The sequence below is a fragment of the Schistocerca americana genome, chromosome 11, assembly GCF_021461395.2.
Source record: "Schistocerca americana isolate TAMUIC-IGC-003095 chromosome 11, iqSchAmer2.1, whole genome shotgun sequence".
Taxonomy (NCBI): domain Eukaryota; kingdom Metazoa; phylum Arthropoda; class Insecta; order Orthoptera; family Acrididae; genus Schistocerca; species Schistocerca americana.
Window position 1 is genome coordinate 189,675,425 of NC_060129.1, and position 22,179 is coordinate 189,697,603.

Below are 22,179 nucleotides of genomic sequence, written 5' to 3' on the forward strand. Positions count from 1 at the left end.
AATGTGGTGGGGCATATGGTCAGCACACTGCTCTCCCGGCCATTCTCCGTTTTCGTGACCGGAAACGCCACTCACCAATCGAGTAGCTTCTCAATTGGCCTCACGAGGGATGTGGACGCCCTGCTTGCCGACGGCACTTGGCAGACCCAGACAGTCACCCATCCTAATACCAGCCAAGATCGACAGCACTCAACTTCGGTGATCTGACGAGGTCGGGTGTTATCACTGCGGCCAGCCTGTTGACTCTGGCAGGCATAACAACCAGACATGGACCAAACCCTTTCTGACTTGCTCCGTTTGTGAAGCTCTCTCTCTCTCTCTCGCTCTCTCTCTCTCTCTCCCTCTCTCTCTCTCTCTCTCTCTCTCTGTCTCTCTCTCTCTCTCTGTGATTTTAATTAAACTGGAGCATCCAACAGACCGGAAGAGGCATGTGTATCCAAATACAATGTAAATAGGCAGAATACGGCGCTGCGGCCGGCAACGCCTATATAAGACGGCAAGTGTCTGGCGCAGTTGTTAGATCGATCACTGCTGCTACAACGTCAGGTTGTCACGATTTAAGTGAGTTTGAACGTGGTGTTATAGTCGACGCACGAGCAAAGGAACACAGCATCGCTGAGGTAGCGGAGAAATGGGGAGTTTTCCGTACCACCATTTCACGAATATATCGCGAATATCAGGAATTCGGTAAAATATCAAATCTCCGACATGACTGTGGCCAGAGAAAGATCCTGTAAGAGCGGGACCGACGACGAGAGAATCGTTCAACGTGACAGAAGTGCAACGCCTCCGCAAATTGCTGTATATTTCAATGTTGGGCCATCAACAAGTGCCAGCGTGCGAGCCACTCAACGAAACATCATTGAAATGAGCTCTCGCAACCGAAGACCTACTAGTGTACCCTTGATGACAGCATGACACAAAGTTTTATGCCTCACCTTGGCTTGTCAACACAAACGTTAGATTGTTGATGATTGGAAACGTGTGCCCTGGTCAGACAAGTCTCGTTTAAAATTGTATAGAGGAGATCGACATGTATGGATATGGAGACAACCTGCTGAATACGTGGATCCTGCATGTAAGCAGGGGACTGTTCACGCTGGTGGAGGCTCTGTTATGGTAATATGGGACCCCTGATACGTCTAGATACGACTCTGACAGGTGACACGTACGTAAGCAAACAGCCTGATCACCTGCATCCATTCACATCTACATCTTCATCTACATGGTTACTCTGCAATTCACATTCACCAGGTGTACTGGTATGAGATGAGTGTTTTTTTTATGAAAATGAAACACTAATTTTGAATTGAAAAGTAAAAAACATTTTATTCGAAGTACTGACCATTGCTTTCTATACATTTTGACCACCTTTCTGGTAATTTGTGGACACCACGCCAATAGAAATGTTCGTCTTTTGAATCAAACCAATCAGACACCCAATTTTCGACTTCTTCGTAGGAATCGAACTGTTCCTCAGCCAATGCGTGTCCCATTGATGAAGACAATTAGTAGTCGGAAGGGGCCAAGTCTGGTGAATACGGCGGGTGAGATAGCAGCTCCCAGCCAAGTGTTTGTGTACTGAACCAGTTTTACTTCGTGTGCAGGTGCATTGTCGTGTAAAAAAGTTACTTTGCCATGTCTTCTGGCCCATTCCGGTCTTTTTTTGACCAATGCACTACCGCAGACATTAGTGTAGTCCATGCGGCACTTCTACATGCTTGCGGGATCCCTACACGATATTAGGCAGGTGTACCATTTCCTTTGACTCTTCATTGTAATTGTTTGTCTGTACACGTGTATGGAACTATACCGATTTGTGTCCAATTCGGATAGTCCCTTTGTGGTCCGTCCCTTTTTTAATCACCGTGAAAATGACCATGGAAATGGAAATGGTCGTTTGGGGTCAGTGGGCGGGAGTTCCCAGTCGGGAAGTTTTGTCGCCAGTTGCAAGTCTTACTGAGTGCGACGCCACACTGGGCGACTTGCGCGTCGGCAATGGGGATGAAATGATGAGGAGGACAGCACAACACCGAGTCCGTGAGGGGAGAAAATCTCCCGCCCGAGCCGGGAATCGAACCCGGGCCCCCGTGCGTGGCATTCCAACGCGCTGACCATTCAGCTAATGGGGCGGACGACTGGAGCGTATCAGCAACAGCAGGCGGTCCTGCTGATGACCACTACGTGAGCAACAGGTGGTGTCACTAGTCGGGCCCCCGGACCGTGCGTCTGTTGTTTCTACGCACGCGTGTGGCCGGCGACATTACGGAGACAAGAGACGCGGACCGCCGTGTGACGTCAGACGGCGCGTGTGGGGCCAGATAACAGCGGGCCGGCTGCCGTCGTCCTGGATTAGTGTCAGACGGCGGCGGCAGCTGATCCGTGCTGCTCTGCGCCTGGCGATAAGCCGCAGGCGGTCTCCCAAGTCGCGAGGTCTGGAGGCGGCGGCAGCGAATACAACCAGCCGCGTCTGCATCTACAGGTTCTCGGGAGCGCCGGAAACGGTGAGTAGGCCATGCCCGACAGCTGCATCCAGTCAACACCGGCTCAAAGGAGGGCCTCGGCGCTTGTTGGTGACGTCACGTCAGCTAGGCACGGCGAACGCCAGGTCTGTTGCAGGCATACTCATAACGGTGGTGTCTCCCTCTCTGACACAGGAGAATGTGAAACTCTTGGCGGTAGTTGACCAACACACATTGTTCTGAGAGATTTCTGCAATCAATTAATTGTGCAATACATTACACTTCTTAACAAATAGTGTACTCCTGAACTTAAATTTTCATCTGTTTTAACGATTGAGGTACAAAAACAACTTCATGGTCCGGCAGCAACAGAATTCGTGCTTCTTTACCTTATTTGTAAATCTGAGGAAGTTACATTTGTACTGGGTTGCTTTTACAAGAAACTGAACATATTGGTGCTCTTCTTTAGGTATTTTGGTTGACTATGGGGTGAGGAGCACTGAATGTTAATGAAATATCTTGCGACTGTACACGTTGTGGGAGGGGGTGCGGGACAGAAGAAGAGACAAAAGAGAGATACTCGTTTTATCAAATAAAATTTTTTTATGTTATGAAGTTTCTTCTTTCAGTTGCAAGAGGGGAATATTTATCTTTTCTAATGTGCATGTTTAAAAAAGTTTAAGCTCGGCAGTATTTTCGATGTATGAAGCTATTTTGTTTCCTGTTTAGAACTTCGTTGAAATCGACTGTAATCTAATGACTGACAACAGTTGGAAATTTACACGTGTAAATTAGTTCACATTTCCAGTGACGATGTCTAACGAAAATAAATAAATAAAAGAAACGAGTTAATTGTAAGGGAGTTGGGGGTAAGTTTCGATATCAAAATGGATCAAGTAAATATAGTTACTTGAATGTAAAATTTCCGAAGCTTGCAATGGGGCAAAGCATCTTGTCATATTGGTCTACGGTTGTTTCGACAGGATTCAGTAATACAGAACTATGATCTTCATTTGTAGCTTTACGACAGTAATAAAATCTTTCATCTAAATAAAACTGCGGAATTCAAAACAATACCAAACCAAACGCTCAGGCGTTTCTGCCTGCAACAGACGTGGCGTTCGCCGTGCCTAGCTGACGCGACGTCACCAACAAGCCCCGAGGCCTTCCTTTGAGTCGGTGTTGGTCCACTGCCGCGTAGGCTGACCACATTAGGACCACCTGCTAGAAGTACGCTAGCGGCAAGTTACAATCGATGCCTTCACTGCGCGATAGCGATGGAAATACTATCGATGACAGTGCTGCCAAAGCAGAGTTACTAACCACAGTCTCCCGAAATTCCTTCACCAGAGAAGACGAAGTAAATATTGCAGAATTCGAATCGAGAACAGCTGCAAACGTGATTAACTTTCAAGTACCAGTCGTGTTTTTTTAAGTAAGTACTGTTTTGAAATTAAAAAAAGACGTGCAAAGATATCTCAATAATTTTATTTTCACATGAAAGGCCGTACCTTAATCTACGCACTGACGCCATTACAGTCTGGTCCTTCCTTGTTTACGCTGTGTACTGAGTGTTTGAGATGCCTCCGACAATCGCGAGTCACGCCGACTGTGAAGTACGGGCTGTTGTAAGATTTCTTAGCGCTAAAGGCCTAAAAACAATCGATAGTCATCGTTGAGATCTGTGCAGTTTACGGAGAAAACATTATGAGTGAAGGGATGGTAAGAGAGTGGGTGACAGCATTTAAAGATGGCCGCACAAATGTGCACGATGAACGATGGAGTGGGCGTCCTTCGGTTGTTAATGAAACTTTGGTGCCGGAAGTGGACAATAAGGTGAGAGAAAACACGCTTTACGATTTACTCCTTGCAGGATGACTTTCCTAATGTTTCTCGTAGTGTTTCGTATGGTATTGTGACCGAGCACTAGAATTTCCGAATATTGTGCTCACGTTGAGTACCGAAAATGTTGACTTCTTAAGTAATAGAATCCAGTACGTTGTCCTCGATGGTGAGTGTTCATCGGAGGTGAGGGTATCATCTGGAGTGCCCCAAGGAAGTGTGGTAGGTCTGTTGTTGTTTTCTATCTACATAAATGGTCTTTTGGATAGGGTGGATAGCAATGTGCGGCTGTTTGCTGATGATGCTGTGGTGTACGGGAAGGTGTCGTCGTTGAGTGATTGTAGGAGGATACGAGATGACTTGGACAGGATTTGCGATTGGTGTAAAGAATGGCAGCTAACTGTAAATTTAGATAAATGTAAATTAATTCAGATGAACAGGAAAAAGAATCCTGTAATGTTTGAATACTCCATTAGTAGTGTAGCGCTTGACACAGTCACTTCGATTAAATATCTGTGCGTAACATTGCAGAGCGATATGAAGTGGGACAAGCATATAATGACAGTTGTGGGGAAGGCGGATAGTCGTCTTCGGTTCATTGGCAGAATTTTGGGAAGATGTGGTTCATCTGTAAAGGAGACCGCTTATAAAACACTAATACGACCTATTCTTGATTATCGCTCCAGCGTTTGGGATCCCTACCAGGTCGGATTGAGCGCGGACATAGAAGCAATTCAGAGGCAGGCTGCTGGATTTGTTGCTGGTAGGTTTGATCATCACGCGAGTGTTACGAAAATGCTTCAGGAACTCGAGTGGGAGTCTCTAGAGGAAAGGAGGCGTTCTTTTCGTGAATCGCTACTGAGGAAATTTAGAGAACCAGCATTTGAGGCTGACTGCAGTACAATTTTACTGCCTCCAACTTACATTTCGCGGAAAGACCACAAAGATAAGAGAAGAGAGATTAGGGCTCGTACAGAGGCATGAGCCATATAGGGAGTCATTTTCCCCTCGCTCTGTTTGGGAGTGGAACAGGGAGAGAAGACGCTAGTTGTGGTAGGAGGTACCCTCCGCCACGCACCGTATGGTGGATTGCAGAGTATGTATGTAGATGTGGAAGACGGATGTGCACAAAACCAAACGTTTAGACAGTGCATTGACTTTCCTTGAGTGGTACCACAACGACGGTGATGGTTTCTTAAGCCAGACTGTTACGGGCGATGAAACATGGGTGGCATACGTCACACCAGAATCAAACCAACAGTCTCTGGAAGTTGAGCAAGGGCATCGTTTTGCTGTAAGGCAATGCCCGTCCACATGTGGCGAATCACGTCTTTTCGATGGGAAACATAGATCATCCTCCGTACAGCCCCGATCTTGCGCCCAGTGACTACCATCTGTTCCTGCACTTGAAGAAACACCTGGGCGGTCAGCGTCTTCGAGACGATGACCAAGTCAAAACTGTGGCGATGCAGTGGTTAACAAGTCAGCCGTCAGACTTCTATGAGGAGGGTATTTAAAAGCTGGTACCACGTTATGACAAGTGCCTCAATATTGACGGAAATTATGTAGAAATGTAGATTCAGGTACAGGCTTTCCTGCAAAAATAAAATTATTGAGATATCTCAGCACGTCTTTTTTTTACTTTCAAAACGGTACTTACTTTAAAAAACACGCCTCGCAGATATCGTCGGAATGGTGAAGCAGCGTAAATCACTCAATGAAAGCAAGTCTCCCGGTCCAGACTGTTAGATTCCTTTCAGAGCACGCTGATGCAATAGCTCCGTACTTAACAATCATACACAACCGCTCGCTCGGCGAAAGGTCGGTACCCAAATGCTGGGAAGTAAATATTCCAGAATTCAAATCAACAAAACCTGCCGATACGAGCAACTTAGAAGTAGAATACCTTGGAGTAAGGAAGCAACGGAAATCACCTAATAACAGAAGATCTTCCGGTCCAGACTGTATATCAGTTAGCTTCATTTCAGAGCACGCTCATGCTCCGTTGTTAAGAATCGTATACAACCGATAGCTCGACGGAAGATCCGTACCCAAAGACTGGAAAGTTGCACAGGTCACACCAATATTCAACAAATTTAGAAGGAGTAATCCACTTAATTACAGGCCCACATCGTTAACGTCCATATGAAGCAGAACTTTAGAACATACGCACGGTGGGCCACTGATAGTGACCGGGCCAAATATCTCACGAAATACGCGTCAAACGAAAAAACTACAAAGAACGAAACTCGTCTAGCTTGAAGGGGGAAACCAGATGGTGCTATGGTTGGGCCGCTAGATGGCGCTGCCATAGGTCAAACGGATATCAACAGCGTTTATTTTTTTAAATAGGAACCCCCATTTTTATTACATATTCGTGTAGTACGTAAACAAATGTGAAAGTTTTAGTTGGACCACTTTTTTCGCTTTGTGATAGATGGCGCTGTAATAGTCACAAACGTATAAGTACGTGGTTATCATGTAACATTCCGCCAGTGCGGACGGTATTTGCTTCGTGATACATTACACGTGTTAAAATGGACCGTTTACCAATTGCGGAAAAGGTCGACATCGTGTTGCTGTATAGCTATTGTGATCGAAATGCCCAACGGGCGTGTGCTATGTATGCTGCTCGGTATCCTGGACGACATCATCCAAGTGTCCGGACCGTTCGCCGGATAGTTACGTCATTTAAGGAAACAGCAAGTGTTCAGCCACATGTGAAACGTCAACCGCGACCTGTAACAAATGATGATGCCCAAGTAGGTGTTTTAGCTGCTGTCGCGGCTAATCCGCACATCAGTAGCAGACAAACTGCGCGAGAATCGGGAACCTCAAAACCGACAGTGTTGAGAATACTACATCAACATCGATTGCACACGTACCGTATTTCTATGCACCAGGAATTGCGTAGCGACGACTTTGAACGTCGTGTACAGTTCTGCCACTGGGCACAAGAGAAATTACAGGACGATGACAGATTTTTTTGCACGCGTTCTATTTAGCGACGAAGCGTCATTCGCCAACAGCGGTAACGTAAACCGGCATAATATGCACTATTGGGCAGCGGAAAATCCACGTTGGCAATCTAAATGGTGCAATGTGTACTGATTTCCTACGTAATGTTCTACCGATGTTACTACAAGATGTTTCACTGCATGACTTGGCGATGTACTTCCAACATGATGGATGTCCGGCACGTAGCTCGCTGTCAGATGGTCCATAAGTAAAAATTATCAATATACCGTGATATAACTCATTCAATTAACTGAATACATCGAGAAATTCCTTCGTTTCAACAGTTCCTTCTACCAGAAAGGCTAGGCCGAATTATTTGTTTAAATAACGAAATTAACACATCTAGTTATACAAACAAAGCTTTTGACAAACGTGGTAATTATTTTGGAATTAATTAAGGACTGGCTTTGCTAATATGGTTTCAAATAGGGCCAAATAAATACTTTCAGAATCCTAGTAGTTCTTCTTCCAAATGTTTATAATTAGTAGGGAATTTATATTTGTTTGTAAGACAAAAATAGAATCTATGTATCCGCCTGCTTAGCTGGGTGGTAACGTGCTCGGCTCCCATGCAAGTGGGCCCGGGTTCGATTTCCGGCCGGGTTGGAGGTTTTCTCCGCTCGGGCGTTGTGTAGTCCTCATCATCATTTCATCCCCATCTTCGACGTACGTTTATTTCCATTAGAATCTAAGTCATGAAACAATTACTGATTTTAGCCCAGTGTTCGTTTTGTGCTTTTACCAGTGAGGGGGGGGGGGGGGAGGGGGATGTCTTAGGAGGCTAGTATAAATAATTAGTATAATTACATATGTTACTAGCTTGGACCGTGGCGTTAGCTATGGTTAAACAGTTATTTATAAATAGATGTTAATGGCGAAACTCACTATTCACGCGTAAGCACTACCAGAAAAGCCATCCCTTGTTATATCTTTAAAAGTACATTATAGGTAAAGCTTATTTACAAAATCATCTACATACAGGTATATGAGGGCAATTCAAAAAGTAAAGGCACATTTGTGAAAAGCTGTACTTATTCTGATGATAGAAAACTGAAACATGCGTTATTTTTCTACGTAACCTCCCTGGACTTCAATGCACTTTTCCCGACGTTTTACGAGTTTTTTTTATTTCATCAGAAAATACATTTATCGGTTGCATCTGTAACCAATTTTGCACCGCAGCAATGGCGTCTTCATCACTTTCAAATCTTCTTCCCTGTAGTGCTTCCGTTAAGGGCTCAAACATGTGAAAATCGCTTGGAGCCAGGTCTGTACTGTATGGTGGATGTTCCAGCACCTCGAATCTCAATTCCTTTATTGCGTCGGCTGTCCGTTTGGCAGAATGTGGGCGAGCGTTATCTTGCTGCATGACGACACCTCTTCACAGTTTTCCACGTCGTTTGGATCTGATTGCAGGTTTCAGTTTCGTGCGCAACACATCATATCCACCATACAATACAGACCTGGCTCTAAAGCCTCGTTTACACTGGGGCGACGTCTGGCAACATTGTTGCATGCTACGGAAATGTGGCATGCGTAGTCTTGTCGTTTAGTTCTAAATGTTTTGAAATGCTTACCTACTACATAACACTTTTTCAAAATTAATAAGCAAACATATTAATAGTAAAACTGTATTAAAAACTTTCAGTGTTAGGCTCCACAAATTTAAATTATGTGTGAAGTTTTACTCCAGTGCGTGGGAAATAAAAATCCCAGGTTGGGATGCATAAACTAAAACCAGATGAGGGGATGGTCTGATGCAGAGGGAGGGAAATCCCCGCCATCCTCCTCTGCAAATCTCACACTTTTTACCCTATCTGTAGCATAAGATATTAACTAGGAATGGTCAAAATAAATTAGGAAATCAATTACATTGAAAAAACTAAGCACAGAATTAGACCTGGTGCTATATTCCTTAAGACTGAGGACCAACCTTACACGTTTGTGGAAATGCAGATTATACTCATGCATGTTAATGGTAATGACCCAAAAATGAAAACAAAATGAATTTATGGAGGCAGATGGCGAAACAACAAAGTAAAGAGATGCCAACCTGCTTCGTAACAGCTGATTTCCTGTCAGAGAGGTCACAGTTCGTAGTAACTGGCGAGACGTTGTCGAGTAAAATAGAGATGATTTCTGGCGTTATCCAAGGTAGTGTTATAGGTCCTCTGCTGTTCCTTATCCGCACAGACGATTTAGGAGACAATCTGAGCAGCCATCTGAAGTTGTTTGCAGATGACGGTGTAGTTTATCGTCTAGTAAAGTCATCAGAAGATCAAAACAAATTGCAAAACGATTTAGAAAAGATATCTGTATGGTCAGAGGATTCGTTTTTGACCCAAAATAACGAAACGTTTGGGGTCATCCACATGATTGCTAAAAGGAATCCGTTAAACTTCACTTACGTGGTAAATCGGTCGAATCTGTTGTTGTTGTTGTTGTGGTCCTCAGTCCTGAGACTGGTTTGATGCAACTCTCCATGCTACTCTATCCTGTGCAAGCTTCTTCATCTCCCAGTACCTACTTGCAACCTACATCCTTATGAATCGGCTTAGTGTATTCATCTCTTGGACTCCCTCTACGATTTTTACCCTCCACGCTGCCCTCCAATACCAAATTGGTGATCCCTTGATGCGTCAGAACATGTCCTACCAACCGATCCCTTCTTCTAGTCAAGTTGTGCCACAAATTTCTCTTCTCCTGATTCTATTCAATACCTCCTCATTAGTTATGTGATCTACCCATCTAATCTTCAGCATTCTTCTGTAGCACCACATTTCGAAAGCTTCTATTCTCTTCTTGTCCAAACTATTTATCATCCACGTTTCACTTCCACACATGGCTACACTCCATACAAATACGCTTAGACATGACTTCCTGACACTTAAATCTATACTCGATGTTAACAAATTTCTCTTCTTCAGAAACGCTTTCCTTGCCATTGCCAGTCTACATTTTATATGCTCTCTACTTCGACCATCATCAATAATATTGCTCCCCAAATAGCAGAACTCCTTCACTACTTTAAGTGTCTCATTACCTTATCTAACTCCCTCAGCATCACCCCACTTAGATCCTCCTTTCAAGACACTGTCCATTCCTTCCAACTGCTCTTCCAAGTCGTATGCTGTCGAATCTAAGGGCCGTAAATTTAGCTACAATATGAACAACTTAAACTAGAAGAAAATATTGTGGGGGAGACGAAGCAGAGAATGGGTTTTATTGACAGAGCACTCAGGAAATGTAACATAGCTACTAAGGAGACTGCCTACACTGCACTTGTCCGCCCGGCTTAGAAATACTGCCGCGCGGTGTGGGATGCTTACCATATAGGATTGACGGAGTACATCGACAAAGTTCAAAGAAGGGCAGCTCGTTTCGTATTATCCAGAAATAGGTGAGAGAGTGTCACCGACAGGATATATGATTTGGGGTTGACATCATTAAAACAAAGGCGTTACTCGTTGCGGTGGTATCTTCTCACGAAATTTCGGTATCCAACTTTGTTCTCCGAATACGAAAATACGCTACTGGCCATTAAAATTGCTACACCACGAAGATGACGTGCTACAGACGCGAAATTTAACCGACAGGAAGAAGATGCTGTGATATGCAAATGATTAGCTTTTCAGAGCATTCACACAACGTGCTGACATGGGGAAAGTTTCCAACCGATTTCTCACACACAAACAGCAGTTGACCGGCGTTGCCTGGTGAAACGTTGTTGTGATGCTTCGTGTAAGGAGGAGAAATGTGTACCATCACGTTCCCGACTATCATAAAGGTCGGATTGTAGCTATCGCGATTGCGGTTTATCGTATCGCGACATTGCTGCTCACGTTGGTCGATATCCGCTGACTGTTAGCAGAATATGGAATCGATGAGTTCAGGAGGGTAATACGGAACGCCGTACTGGATCGCAACGGCCTCGTATCACTAGCAGCCGAGGTGACAGGCATCTTATCCGCATGGCTGTAACGGATCGTGCAGCCACGTCTCGATCCCTGAGTCAACAGATGTGGACGTTTGCAAGACAACAACCATCTGCACGAACAGTTCGACGACGTTTGCAGCAACACGGACTATCAGCTCGGAGACCGTGGCTGCGGTTACCCTTGACGCTGCATCACAGACAGGAGCGCCTGCGATGGTGTACTCGACGACGAACCTGGGTGCACGAATGGCAAAACGTCGTTTTTTCGGACGAATCCAGGTTCTGTTTACAGCATCATGATGGTCGCATCCGTGTTTGGCGACATCGCGGTGAACGCACATTGGAAGCGTGTATTCGTCATCGCCATACTGGCATATCACCCGGCGTGATGGTATGGGGTGGCATTGGTTACACGTCTCGGTCACCTCTCGTTCGCACTGACGCCATTTTGAACAGTGGACGTTACATTTCAGATGTGTTACGACCCGTGGCTCTACCCTTCATTTGGTGCCTGCGAAATCCTACATTTCGGCAGGATAATGCACGACCGAATGTAGCAGGTCCTGTACGGTCCTTTCTGGATACAGAAAATGTTCGACTGCTGCCCTGGCCAGCACATTCTCCAGATCTCTCACCAACTGAAAGCGTCTGGTCAATGCTGGTTGAGCAACTGGCTCGTCACAATACGCCAGTCATTACTCTTGATGAACTGTGGTATCATGTTGAAACTGGTTGAAGCTTCATGGGCAGCTGTACCTGTACACGCCATCCAAGCTCTCTTTGACTCAATGGCGAGGCGTATCAAGGCCGTTTTTATGGCCAGAGGTGGTTGTTCTGGGTACTGATTTCTCAGGATCCATGCACCCAAATTGCATGAAAATGTAATCACATGTCAGTTCTAGTATAATATATTTGTGCAATGAATACCCGTTTATCATCTGCATTTCTTCTTGGTGTAGCAATTTTAATGGCCAGTAGTGTATTTTGCTGACACCGATCTATATAAGAGAAATCAGAGATTGCACGGAAACATATAGGTGTTCATTTTTGCCGCGCGCTGTTCGAAATTGGAATAATAGGGAATTATTTCGAAGGTTGTTCGACGAACCCTCTGCCAGGCACTTAAGTGTGGTTTTCAGATATCCATGTAGATGTAGATGTTAATAGCGATCTGGTCTGTGTGTCCAAAACAGAACAGCAGCCAATCTGCGTGGCTATCTATTCCGCAAGACGTCTCGTTACCTTTCGGAAGATATGTGCTGCCACATGCCTATGTACAGGCCACGCTATCCCCGGAAGATACCATACTCCGTCAATCCTATGTGGTAAGGATCCCAGACCGCACAGCGGTACTCCAAATGAGGACGGACAAGTGCAGTATAGGCAGTCTCTGTAGCAGATCTGTTGCATCCTCTAAGTGTTCTGCCAATAAAAAGGTCTTTGGTATTGCAACGTCCCCTTTGAACAATTTATACAAGACTGTCCTTTAGAACAATTATACACGACTGTGCTTAACCTGACACACAATATTTTTAGCGCAACGCAATCTGACTTTCAAAATTCCCTACAAAAGAATGGCCCTGACTAACATTAAACTATACCTTTCACAAATCACTTACCTCACAAAAATCTTCGCTGCTCAAGCTACTGCAATACAGCAAGCGCCACTACTGCCAGCTAAATAAAAGATTCAAACTACTAAAGGCACTAACTACTGATAGAGATAGTTAGCAAATGAAAGATATTAATAGAGAACAAACAATGTATTTACCTTAATATCATCACAAGTCATAATATATATATCAGTTCATGACAAATTGCAAACCTCCGCCATCTCTCTCCCCACATCCACCACTGCTGGCGGCTCACCTCCAACTGCGCAACGCTACGCGCTGTTCACAGCCAGCTGCCTAACACTACAATGGCGAGTATTACAACAATGCAAAGCAGCCACAGACTGCACACAGCACAGCCAGTGATTTTCATATTGAGCGCTACGTAACATTGCCAACAAGAAAACATAAACAGCCTACTTACATAGCCCCCATGCTCCCCACAAAAATTTTTACAAAATTTTTTTGGGCGGTGGCCAATAATGATTTGATAAAATTTTTCATAATTACAATAACAAAGAAATCAAATGCACACACTTATTGATACAATGTTGGTCAAAAGCTAAAATTTTCTCACAGTCCATAAAGATAGTCCTGATCATTCATTACAGTAGAATAGCAGTGTTTTTCTCAAAGTCTGAGCAGTAAAAGAAAATGCACACAGAAGTAGTGGATTTCCATGCAGTCTTGAAGAAGTAGTGTTGTCCTTCCAACGGAAAGACAGTGCTGGCTCTTGACATGCTGACAGGTAATGGGCCACAATGGAGCAAACCCACAGCAGAGTCATTCGAAGTTTTGAAGAGTATTGGTAGGTAAGTCATCACAGAGCGGACCCACTGTAGTCTTGGTAGAGAGTATGGTATTGGTGGGCCACCAGAGGTGCAGACCCACTGCAGTCCTTGTAGAAATAATGGTATTGATGGATCATCAAAGATGTAGACCCACTGTAGTCCTTGAAGAGATGGCCAGCAGCCATCTGTTGTGACTGTGCAGGTGCACAATCACCATTGAAGAGTCTTGCGGATAATATAGCAAGTCCATAAACCACCACTTGTGCACTCACAAAGTTTTTGGAATTGTCCTTAGATCCAGCAATGCTGTTATCCAGTCCCTTGCTGAGTTATTAACACACGTGCAAACACTAACAGTCCCTACTTCTCACATATTGTCCACATACTATGACCAACAGAAACGTGTGCAGTGAAATGTAACTTAATTTGAAGAACTGGTGTCTGTACACATTATAAATTTACAACATGAAAATACAATTACAAAGGTACAAAATACATCATTAAAGAACATAACAATACAGATAACATTTGTAGTAAAACAGGCGTTACAAAAGAATAGAAATAGACATATACGTCAGTGTTACAGGAATTATGACATGAGTACATACATAAAAGATCAGAATAACTTTTGAAACATCAACTTCACACATGAGCATTGAACAGAATGAATAATGTCTAACATCTTTACAAAGTAAATAACATATTATTAATGCCAATTATATTCGAGGATAACAGTATTCCTCATCATAGTGAATGTAGCTTAATATTAAAAGAAGAAAAAATTCTATGAAACTACACAGAGACAGGAAGAAAACAAATACACAAGGGTACACACACACATAGTGGGATAACACCAATAGGAAAGGACAGGGTTCGTTTTCAGTGTAACATTTGGTACTGCAGTCCAACCCAAAACTTCATATATCTTTCCTCTTATTTCATCCTTTGTTTCCACCAAAAAAAATTCTAACTAAGCATGCTTTCTGTGTTTATATGTTCACACGTTTCTTACCTCATTTTTATTTTCCATTATCTTACCTCATCATTTATTTCCAAGAAAATCCTACCTAAACCTGTTTTCTCAATGCATTTCTTCCAATTCATCGCAACTCATTCTCTTAGAGGCTACCCCCTCTTAAGCTAACTTAAATCTACTGAGCTCAGATGCTAAACTAAGGGACGAGGCAATGCAGCAGCACAAAACATGTAACACAAACAGCAATGACCAAAAAAATGCAGAGTGCAAAGCAAGCAGCAGTAAATCTAATTTACAGATAAAATGCAAAATTACAACTAATATGAGCCAATGTGCAGCAACATGAAAAATCAATGAGTAGTAAAATTGGCTTAGCAGAGTAATGTAATGTGAAATTTAGTAGCACTATGCCTGCCAAACAGCAACTTATATCTAAACATGACATAGCTCAAGAAGAAAAAATATTACAGTAAAAACAACAATGCAGATAAGGGAAATGTATATTCACATCTTAATGTCTATGTAATTAAAGTGGTGCACCACAACAACTTATTGTAAAAGAAATATTACCATGTACTTGAAAAGAATATTATGTATGCAGTTACTAGTTCCTTCTTATTGTTCTTTCCTTTCCAAGTGCTCCTTTTTTAAAGAATGTGGATCATAAAATAATTATTTAATAGATCTGTTGACAGAAAGTGTTCACATTAGCAAATGCATTTTATTTTATAAAAGCAATGCTGCAACACAGCTGGAAACCAGATATCAAGTGAAATAAGCAATTACGCAAACCAAAGCATAAAAACATCATTCAATAGTCATGTGGCATTTCGTAAGTCAGTAGCTCTCAACTCTCATAGAAAGACACTTGTCATAATCAGGTGTGCAGATGTACGAATATTTCCCATCAATTCATAAGCATTTCAGCAATTAGCACAAAGTGCGAGTAATCATATGTTTTCAAGTAACGAGGGTGTCGCATTAGCGATGAAAGGCACACCCTAATGGCTTGTTCTCCAGGTGTTTTCCTGTGCTCTGAAAGGCACGCGCTAATGGCTTTTTCTCCAGGCGTCTGACACAGCTGGGTGCCCACGACGCATTATGTGTAGGTGGTCCGTTAACTTTCTTACGGAAATATTTACGACAGCAGTTTCCGCTACAGAGACAGTCGCACATAAAAATATTTCACAGGTCAAGAATTAGCGTTGCAAATCTGTAGAAACAAAATCCTATAAATATAAGTGTCCAAAAAAAATATTGGTCAGCATTGTGATACAGTCACACATTTCATAACTCTTAAAGTACGTTTCTTGGTTTCCAACATCCTTTTCATAAATCAGAGTCCCTAAACACTACTCATTATTCCTTACCTCATTATACATATACATATTCGTCGACACTTCTTCAATATTTCATCATGAGAAATACGTAGCATAATAAACATTCCTCAACAACATAATACAAATCGTCGTCGTAATAATAACATCATAACACTTCAGTCAAATCTCAAAATCGTCGTAACTTCCTCCAATAATTTCTAAGCCTAAAATAATTCTCTGCTCATGTCAAAAGTGTCAGCTGCCTCAAACGTACTTTAAAAATCATGATCTCATACCAAATATCTCAAAGCTCTCATAGTATCACAATGATTCCGAAAAAATATGAACAGTTTACAAAGTACAGACAAAATACAGTTTCATAAGTGTGAAGTTATCCAACGGTGTAATTGCGTAAACATCTGTCACTGATGTAATAAAAACGTTTGTCTGTCTCAGTTAAATGATCAGATAGCTGTGTAATTTGTGTGTTAGAGAAATATGGTACCGATGTGTAAAGTTGTATAAGCAAATACCATATTAGCTAGGGTTCCTTATGGTTGCCACATACATGGTACACAAAGTAAGCGTGTACCCCCTTGAGGATAAACGTAATTATACCCTCAGGTGTTACAGATTACACCAATGGAATGAAATATATCACGGAAAACTTTCTTTGTAATTCAAAAATCTTTAAAAATAAATGTTTTAAGTACAAAATTAATCACTGAAATGCGTGTCCTGTAGCGCTAATTGTGCGTCTTGTTGCAACATAATCTGTGTGGAAGTGTCGTAGTTATCGTCCTCCGAAAGCTAAGTTCTGCAGAAGCCAATGTACTTACCTCATGATAAACAAAAGTGAAATGCTTTGCGTATAGATATCGTAGTTATAATGCTTATTGGCGTGATGAAGAAAGTACTGTACAGTAACGTAATGTTGTGACACGAAAAAGGCTGTCTCATTGTTGCTATACCACAAAAGTTACTACTAAAACCTGTTTTACTTTCCAGAAGAATTCAGAAAAACTGTGCAGATATAAAACAGATACACCGCAAAAGCAACATTGTAAATTGTCACTCATTAGTAGCGTCGTGATAAAATCGTGTAGCTGTCACATAAACTAACCTCTGTGTCATCTGGTATCTCTCAGAAAGCACTTTAAATACAGAATGTATTTTCAGGTAACCAAAATGTTGCATTAAAATCTCATTAGCAGTACTGGTAAATGTTCTAAGTATGTGAGCCTTATAGTCGTTACGTAATCGCACAACTAACAAGCAAGAATGTACACACACAATAACACTGTGACGTCTGTTCACTATAACAATGCATTCGTCATTTCTGTTTAAATAATTTCTCTTGGTTCTTGGCTGGATATTGAACTTCAAACATTGTTGCATGGTAACAGTTTCTAAAGCATACTAGTAACGTGAAGTGAAACGTTTTATGGCAAAGACAAAGTTAAAAAGCAGATTATCTTTCAATAAACGGTTTTACATGTGAAATGTGGTGTAAACCTTTACTCTTCCTAGTACGCAGAGTTTCAACTTGAATGCAATTGTCAGGCGGTATACGTCGGTAAAGAATACTGGAATTTTTCTCAAGGTTAGCGTCTATGTTATTTTTCTCTGAGCCACCAGGCGCACGCGGCTGCCTGCTGTGTGAGTCATTGTCTGTCTCTTTGTTGGCGCGCGTCGTTATTGGGATTAGGAGACCTAACTTCTACAAATTCGCCTTGCCGAGAGGGCCCTGCTCTGTTTGAATCCCGCCAGTTCTGATGCAATTGACGTCTGTCGTTATGATCATATCGTCTGTCGTCATTTCGGTAGAATCCGTAGTTTCTTCCTTGTCGGTCACGTGGTGGAGAATTTCTCCCTGAATCGTAACTGCGCGCTGGACCGTTGCGTCTAAAGTTATTCTGTCTCCCTTGATAATAATAGTTCTGATTACCATATTGTCTGTTTCTCTGATTGTCTCTGTGATAGTCATTACTACGGAAATGCGATCTTTCTCTGTAACTATTGTTACCTTGCCAGTGGTTGTCATATGGGTGGTGTCTGTTTTGGTCACGATTTGCGTTGTAAGAATAGACTTGTCGTGTCCAGTTATTGTTTCTGTCGTCACGGAATTGTGACGGATGTGACCTGTAGTGATTGTTTTCCTGTTTTCGCATTCCGCGACTGTCTGTGTCGATTTCTAATTCTTGTAGCAGTCCCTGAAAAGCTTCAATGTCGTCTTTGCAACGTCCTGCTAAAATAATATGTCGTAAATGTTCGGGCAATTTGAGTAAGCAAATGCGGATGAGTTCTGAGGGGCTGTATGGGTTTGACAGGTATTGATTCTTGTGTAACATGTCTTCAAAATATTTCACAAGACTGGAGAATTCTGATTGTTCGAAATGTCTCATCATTATGATGCTATGTTTTAGTCGGTCTTGTGTGGCTTGAGACCAATATGCTGAGAGGAAGGCATGGTAAAATTCTCCTTCACTGTGGCAATCGTGAATTACCGATCGCATTCTTACAGCTGGTTCATTCTCCAAGTAGCCACACATAAATTCTAATCTGTGTTCTAACGACCAGTTGGGAGGAAAACAATGAGAGAATTGATGGAGCCATGCTTGTGGATGAATGTCGTTGCCAGAATTCTTAAATGTTTTGAATTTAAGTGTAGTAATGAACAGCTTATAGTCAAAATCATTATGACGGCGAGTCGCATATCGGTCATTGTTAGGTCGTGTCGGCCGTTCCATCTCAAAATTCGGTGCACATTCCCAATTTCTTTCATTACTTCCGAAATGCCCTGTGTTATTATTTTGCAGCTTTTCCGTGTTTCTAAGTCCCTCTTCCCGTGTTGGAGCGCGAGTGTCCTCTGAAATACGTAATTCTTGTATTACCTGTGTCAGCTGATCTTGTACTTCCCGGATTTCTCTTTGGTGTTGTGTATTAATTTGATTCTGATTTTGTTTGAATTTTCTTATTTGTTCATACTCTTCTGTGTCAGTGAAGGCTACGGGTCTTGTGTCATTCAGATCATCATCTACCTTTGTAGATAAGTTAGTGAATTGATCCGAAAGTTCGGCTACTTTCTCTGATAGTGTATTTATTTCCTCAGCGTGTTTTTCTGAACCAAGTTTCAGAGTATCTACTTTGTCCTTTAAGTTTTCCTGAGCTTTTGCAAGTTGCGTAACCGAATCGGTAGATGCAACTGAGTCAAATTTAGCCCACAAGGTCTCAAGATTTTCATGAACAATGGTTTGCAGCTCTTTTATGGCTGCTTCGTGAGTCTGTAATGCATTTTCATGCCGCGAAAAAATAGGTTGAAAATGCTCACAAATTTGTGTTTTTACGTCATTACAGACTTTTTGACATTTCGATTCGATGTTATGTAACTCAGTGGTTAAATCTTCACGTGTTTGTTTAAGTGTGGTGTCTAACTTTTGAAGATTTTGTTCCATTGTGTCTAACTTTTTAAGATTTTGTTCCACTGTGTCTAACTTTTTGAGATTTTGTTCCACTGTGTCTAACTGTTGCTGTGTTTGTCTCTGGTGTTGTTCCATTGTGTCTAACTTTTCAAGCTTTTGTCCCATTTGTTGCATTAATTGCAATAATAATGTATTAGTGTCTGGAATCTGTTTCTCTACGCTTTTCGGCAGTGCATTTGCACCGGCAACATTCACATTTTGACAAGCAGAAAATGTGTCTTGACTTATTTGAGAAAACGGTGATGACCCAAAACCTGAGTCTACAGTATTCGCAAAATTGTGTCCTGACATTCCCGATTCCTGAGGCAAGCTGTTGCCGACCGATCGATCGATAATGCGTCCCTCTTCACTAATTGTTTCACTGTCCACGCCATTGTTTGCCGCCTGCTCCATTTCCCTATGAACAGTTACCAAATTACTACTTTGAACATCAGCTAATTCATTACTCGGTGGCGCTAACACACTGCTTTCATTTTCACTGTCATTTCTCAGTTTACTTTGGAGCCTAGTATTACGTTTTTCACACGCCATTATTGTCACAGTATTTCACACGACAACACAGAAAAACACAATTTGAAGATCAAAAATAAGAGAACACATTAACATAGCACTGAAAATAATATCTAGTTAATTGCAAGCGTAGCTGCGAAATACTTGGTGCAAATCTATATGCATGCCACAACTGTTTTACTGTACAACAATGAAAGACTGCAACTACAAAGGAGATTTTCTCTACAATTACGCGCTAGAAATAAACAAAATCTACACTAATTACACAAACTACAACAAAAGATCAGAAGATTCCAGTGAGGTATCCTGGCAGGGTCGCCATATGCAACGTCCCCTTTGAACAATTTATACAAGACTGTCCTTTAGAACAATTATACACGACTGTGCTTAACCTGACACACAATATTTTTAGCGCAACGCAATCTGACTTTCAAAATTCCCTACAAAAGAATGGCCCTGACTAACATTAAACTATACCTTTCACAAATCACTTACCTCACAAAAATCTTCGCTGCTCAAGCTACTGCAATACAGCAAGCGCCACTACTGCCAGCTAAATAAAAGATTCAAACTACTAAAGGCACTAAGTACTGATAGGGATAGTTAGCAAATGAAAGATATTAATAGAGAACAAACAATGTATTTACCTTAATATCATCACAAGTCATAATATATATATCAGTTCATGACAAATTGCAAACCTCCGCCATCTCTCTCCCCACATCCACCACTGCTGGCGGCTCACCTCCAACTGCGCAACGCTACGCGCTGTTCACAGCCAGCTGCCTAACACTACAATGGCGAGTATTACAACAATGCAAAGCAGCCACAGACTGCACACAGCACAGCCAGTGATTTTCATATTGAGCGCTACGTAACATTGCCAACAAGAAAACATAAACAGCCTACTTACAGTATGCCTTCTGCATAGCATTTTCTGTGTTTTCTTTCCAATTTAATTGTTTGTAATTGTAATTACTAGCTATTTAGTTGAATTTACCACATATAGATTGGTGTCGTTTATAGTGTAACCAAAGTTTAACGGATTCGTGTGGATGACTTCACACTTTTCATTATTTAGGGTCAACTGCAACTAACACACCTTACATACCATCAGAATCGTATTTGATCAATGTAACTCCATCTTCCGGTGGAGTATGGGACTACGGCTGTTCAGTGTTTAATAAAAACAATACCAGTCGCCGTTGTATAGGTTTATTTCTAGGCAACCAGTTCCGACGTTACACTACGTCATCTTCAGGCCTAAACTGTGGAAGATATAACAGATAAATAATCACATATTGAAATACAGACCATATTGACTAAAAGAATCAAGTGCTGCACATTACTTTACGTAATTAGAATTATACAGCGATGTTTTATCAGAGCAATAAATCATATTGAAATACAATGTGTTACATGTAAATTTCCTTAATTACAAGATCTCGGTCTTAACAAAACTCCATAATACACCGTAATATACACTATCAGATTTAATTAGTTTTCATACATATTGTAAAATCTTCAGTATCGTCATGTATTGATAAAACAGAAGTGTAGCCATCAGTACAGCATATTTATTGTCTTCAAAACGTATGACTCTACGTGGCAGACGCCTTGTTTAGTCAAAAGGCGAAAGACGGGTAAGAGGGACCAACAAATCACACGTAAAACAGACTGATGGTTGCATTACAAGGTTACATTTTGAGCATTTATTGTATTAATGTGGCGTTTACAGGTAATGACGCTGTAACAACATGCATTCTCAGAAATAATAAGTTCACAAAGGTATACGTATCACATTGGAACAACGGAAATAAAATGTTCAAACGTACCTACGTTCTGTATTTTAATTTATAAAACCTACATGTTACCAACTGTTCGTCTAAAATTGTGAGCCATACGGTTGTGACTATTAGAGCGCCATCTATCACAAAGCGAAAAAAGTGGTCCAACTAGAACAGGGCTTCACAACATACGTGCTCGCGGAGCTAGCTGTGAGCAGCAAGGCGCGAGCACGGAGCAGCGCGAGCACGCTACCCCCACTACCGGACCAGAGCGGAGAGGGGGGAGAGTCACGTGGGGCACACAACAGCTGCCGCCAGTCAATGTAAATCCGCGGCCACCTGCAGGGATATCACTCACGAATTATTACTGCGACAAATGAAACAAATAAAGGAGAATGTACACGTGCCACATAATTTTATTAGCTTGGTGCATGCCTCTACA

The 22,179-nt window shown here is 42.0% G+C and overlaps 1 protein-coding gene across 1 annotated transcript in view; it reads left to right on the forward strand.

Annotated features, from left to right (window-relative positions):
* Positions 1 to 2,125: 2,125 nt before the first annotated feature.
* Positions 2,126 to 22,179, forward strand: part of LOC124553536 (solute carrier family 2, facilitated glucose transporter member 8-like) — a 57,778-nt gene continuing 37,724 nt past the window's right edge. Inside the window, exons 1-2 of the mRNA XM_047127384.1 lie at positions 2,126 to 2,184; positions 2,303 to 2,482. Coding sequence (XP_046983340.1) covers positions 2,126 to 2,184; positions 2,303 to 2,482 — 239 coding nt within the window. The remainder of the gene's footprint in view (positions 2,185 to 2,302; positions 2,483 to 22,179) is intronic.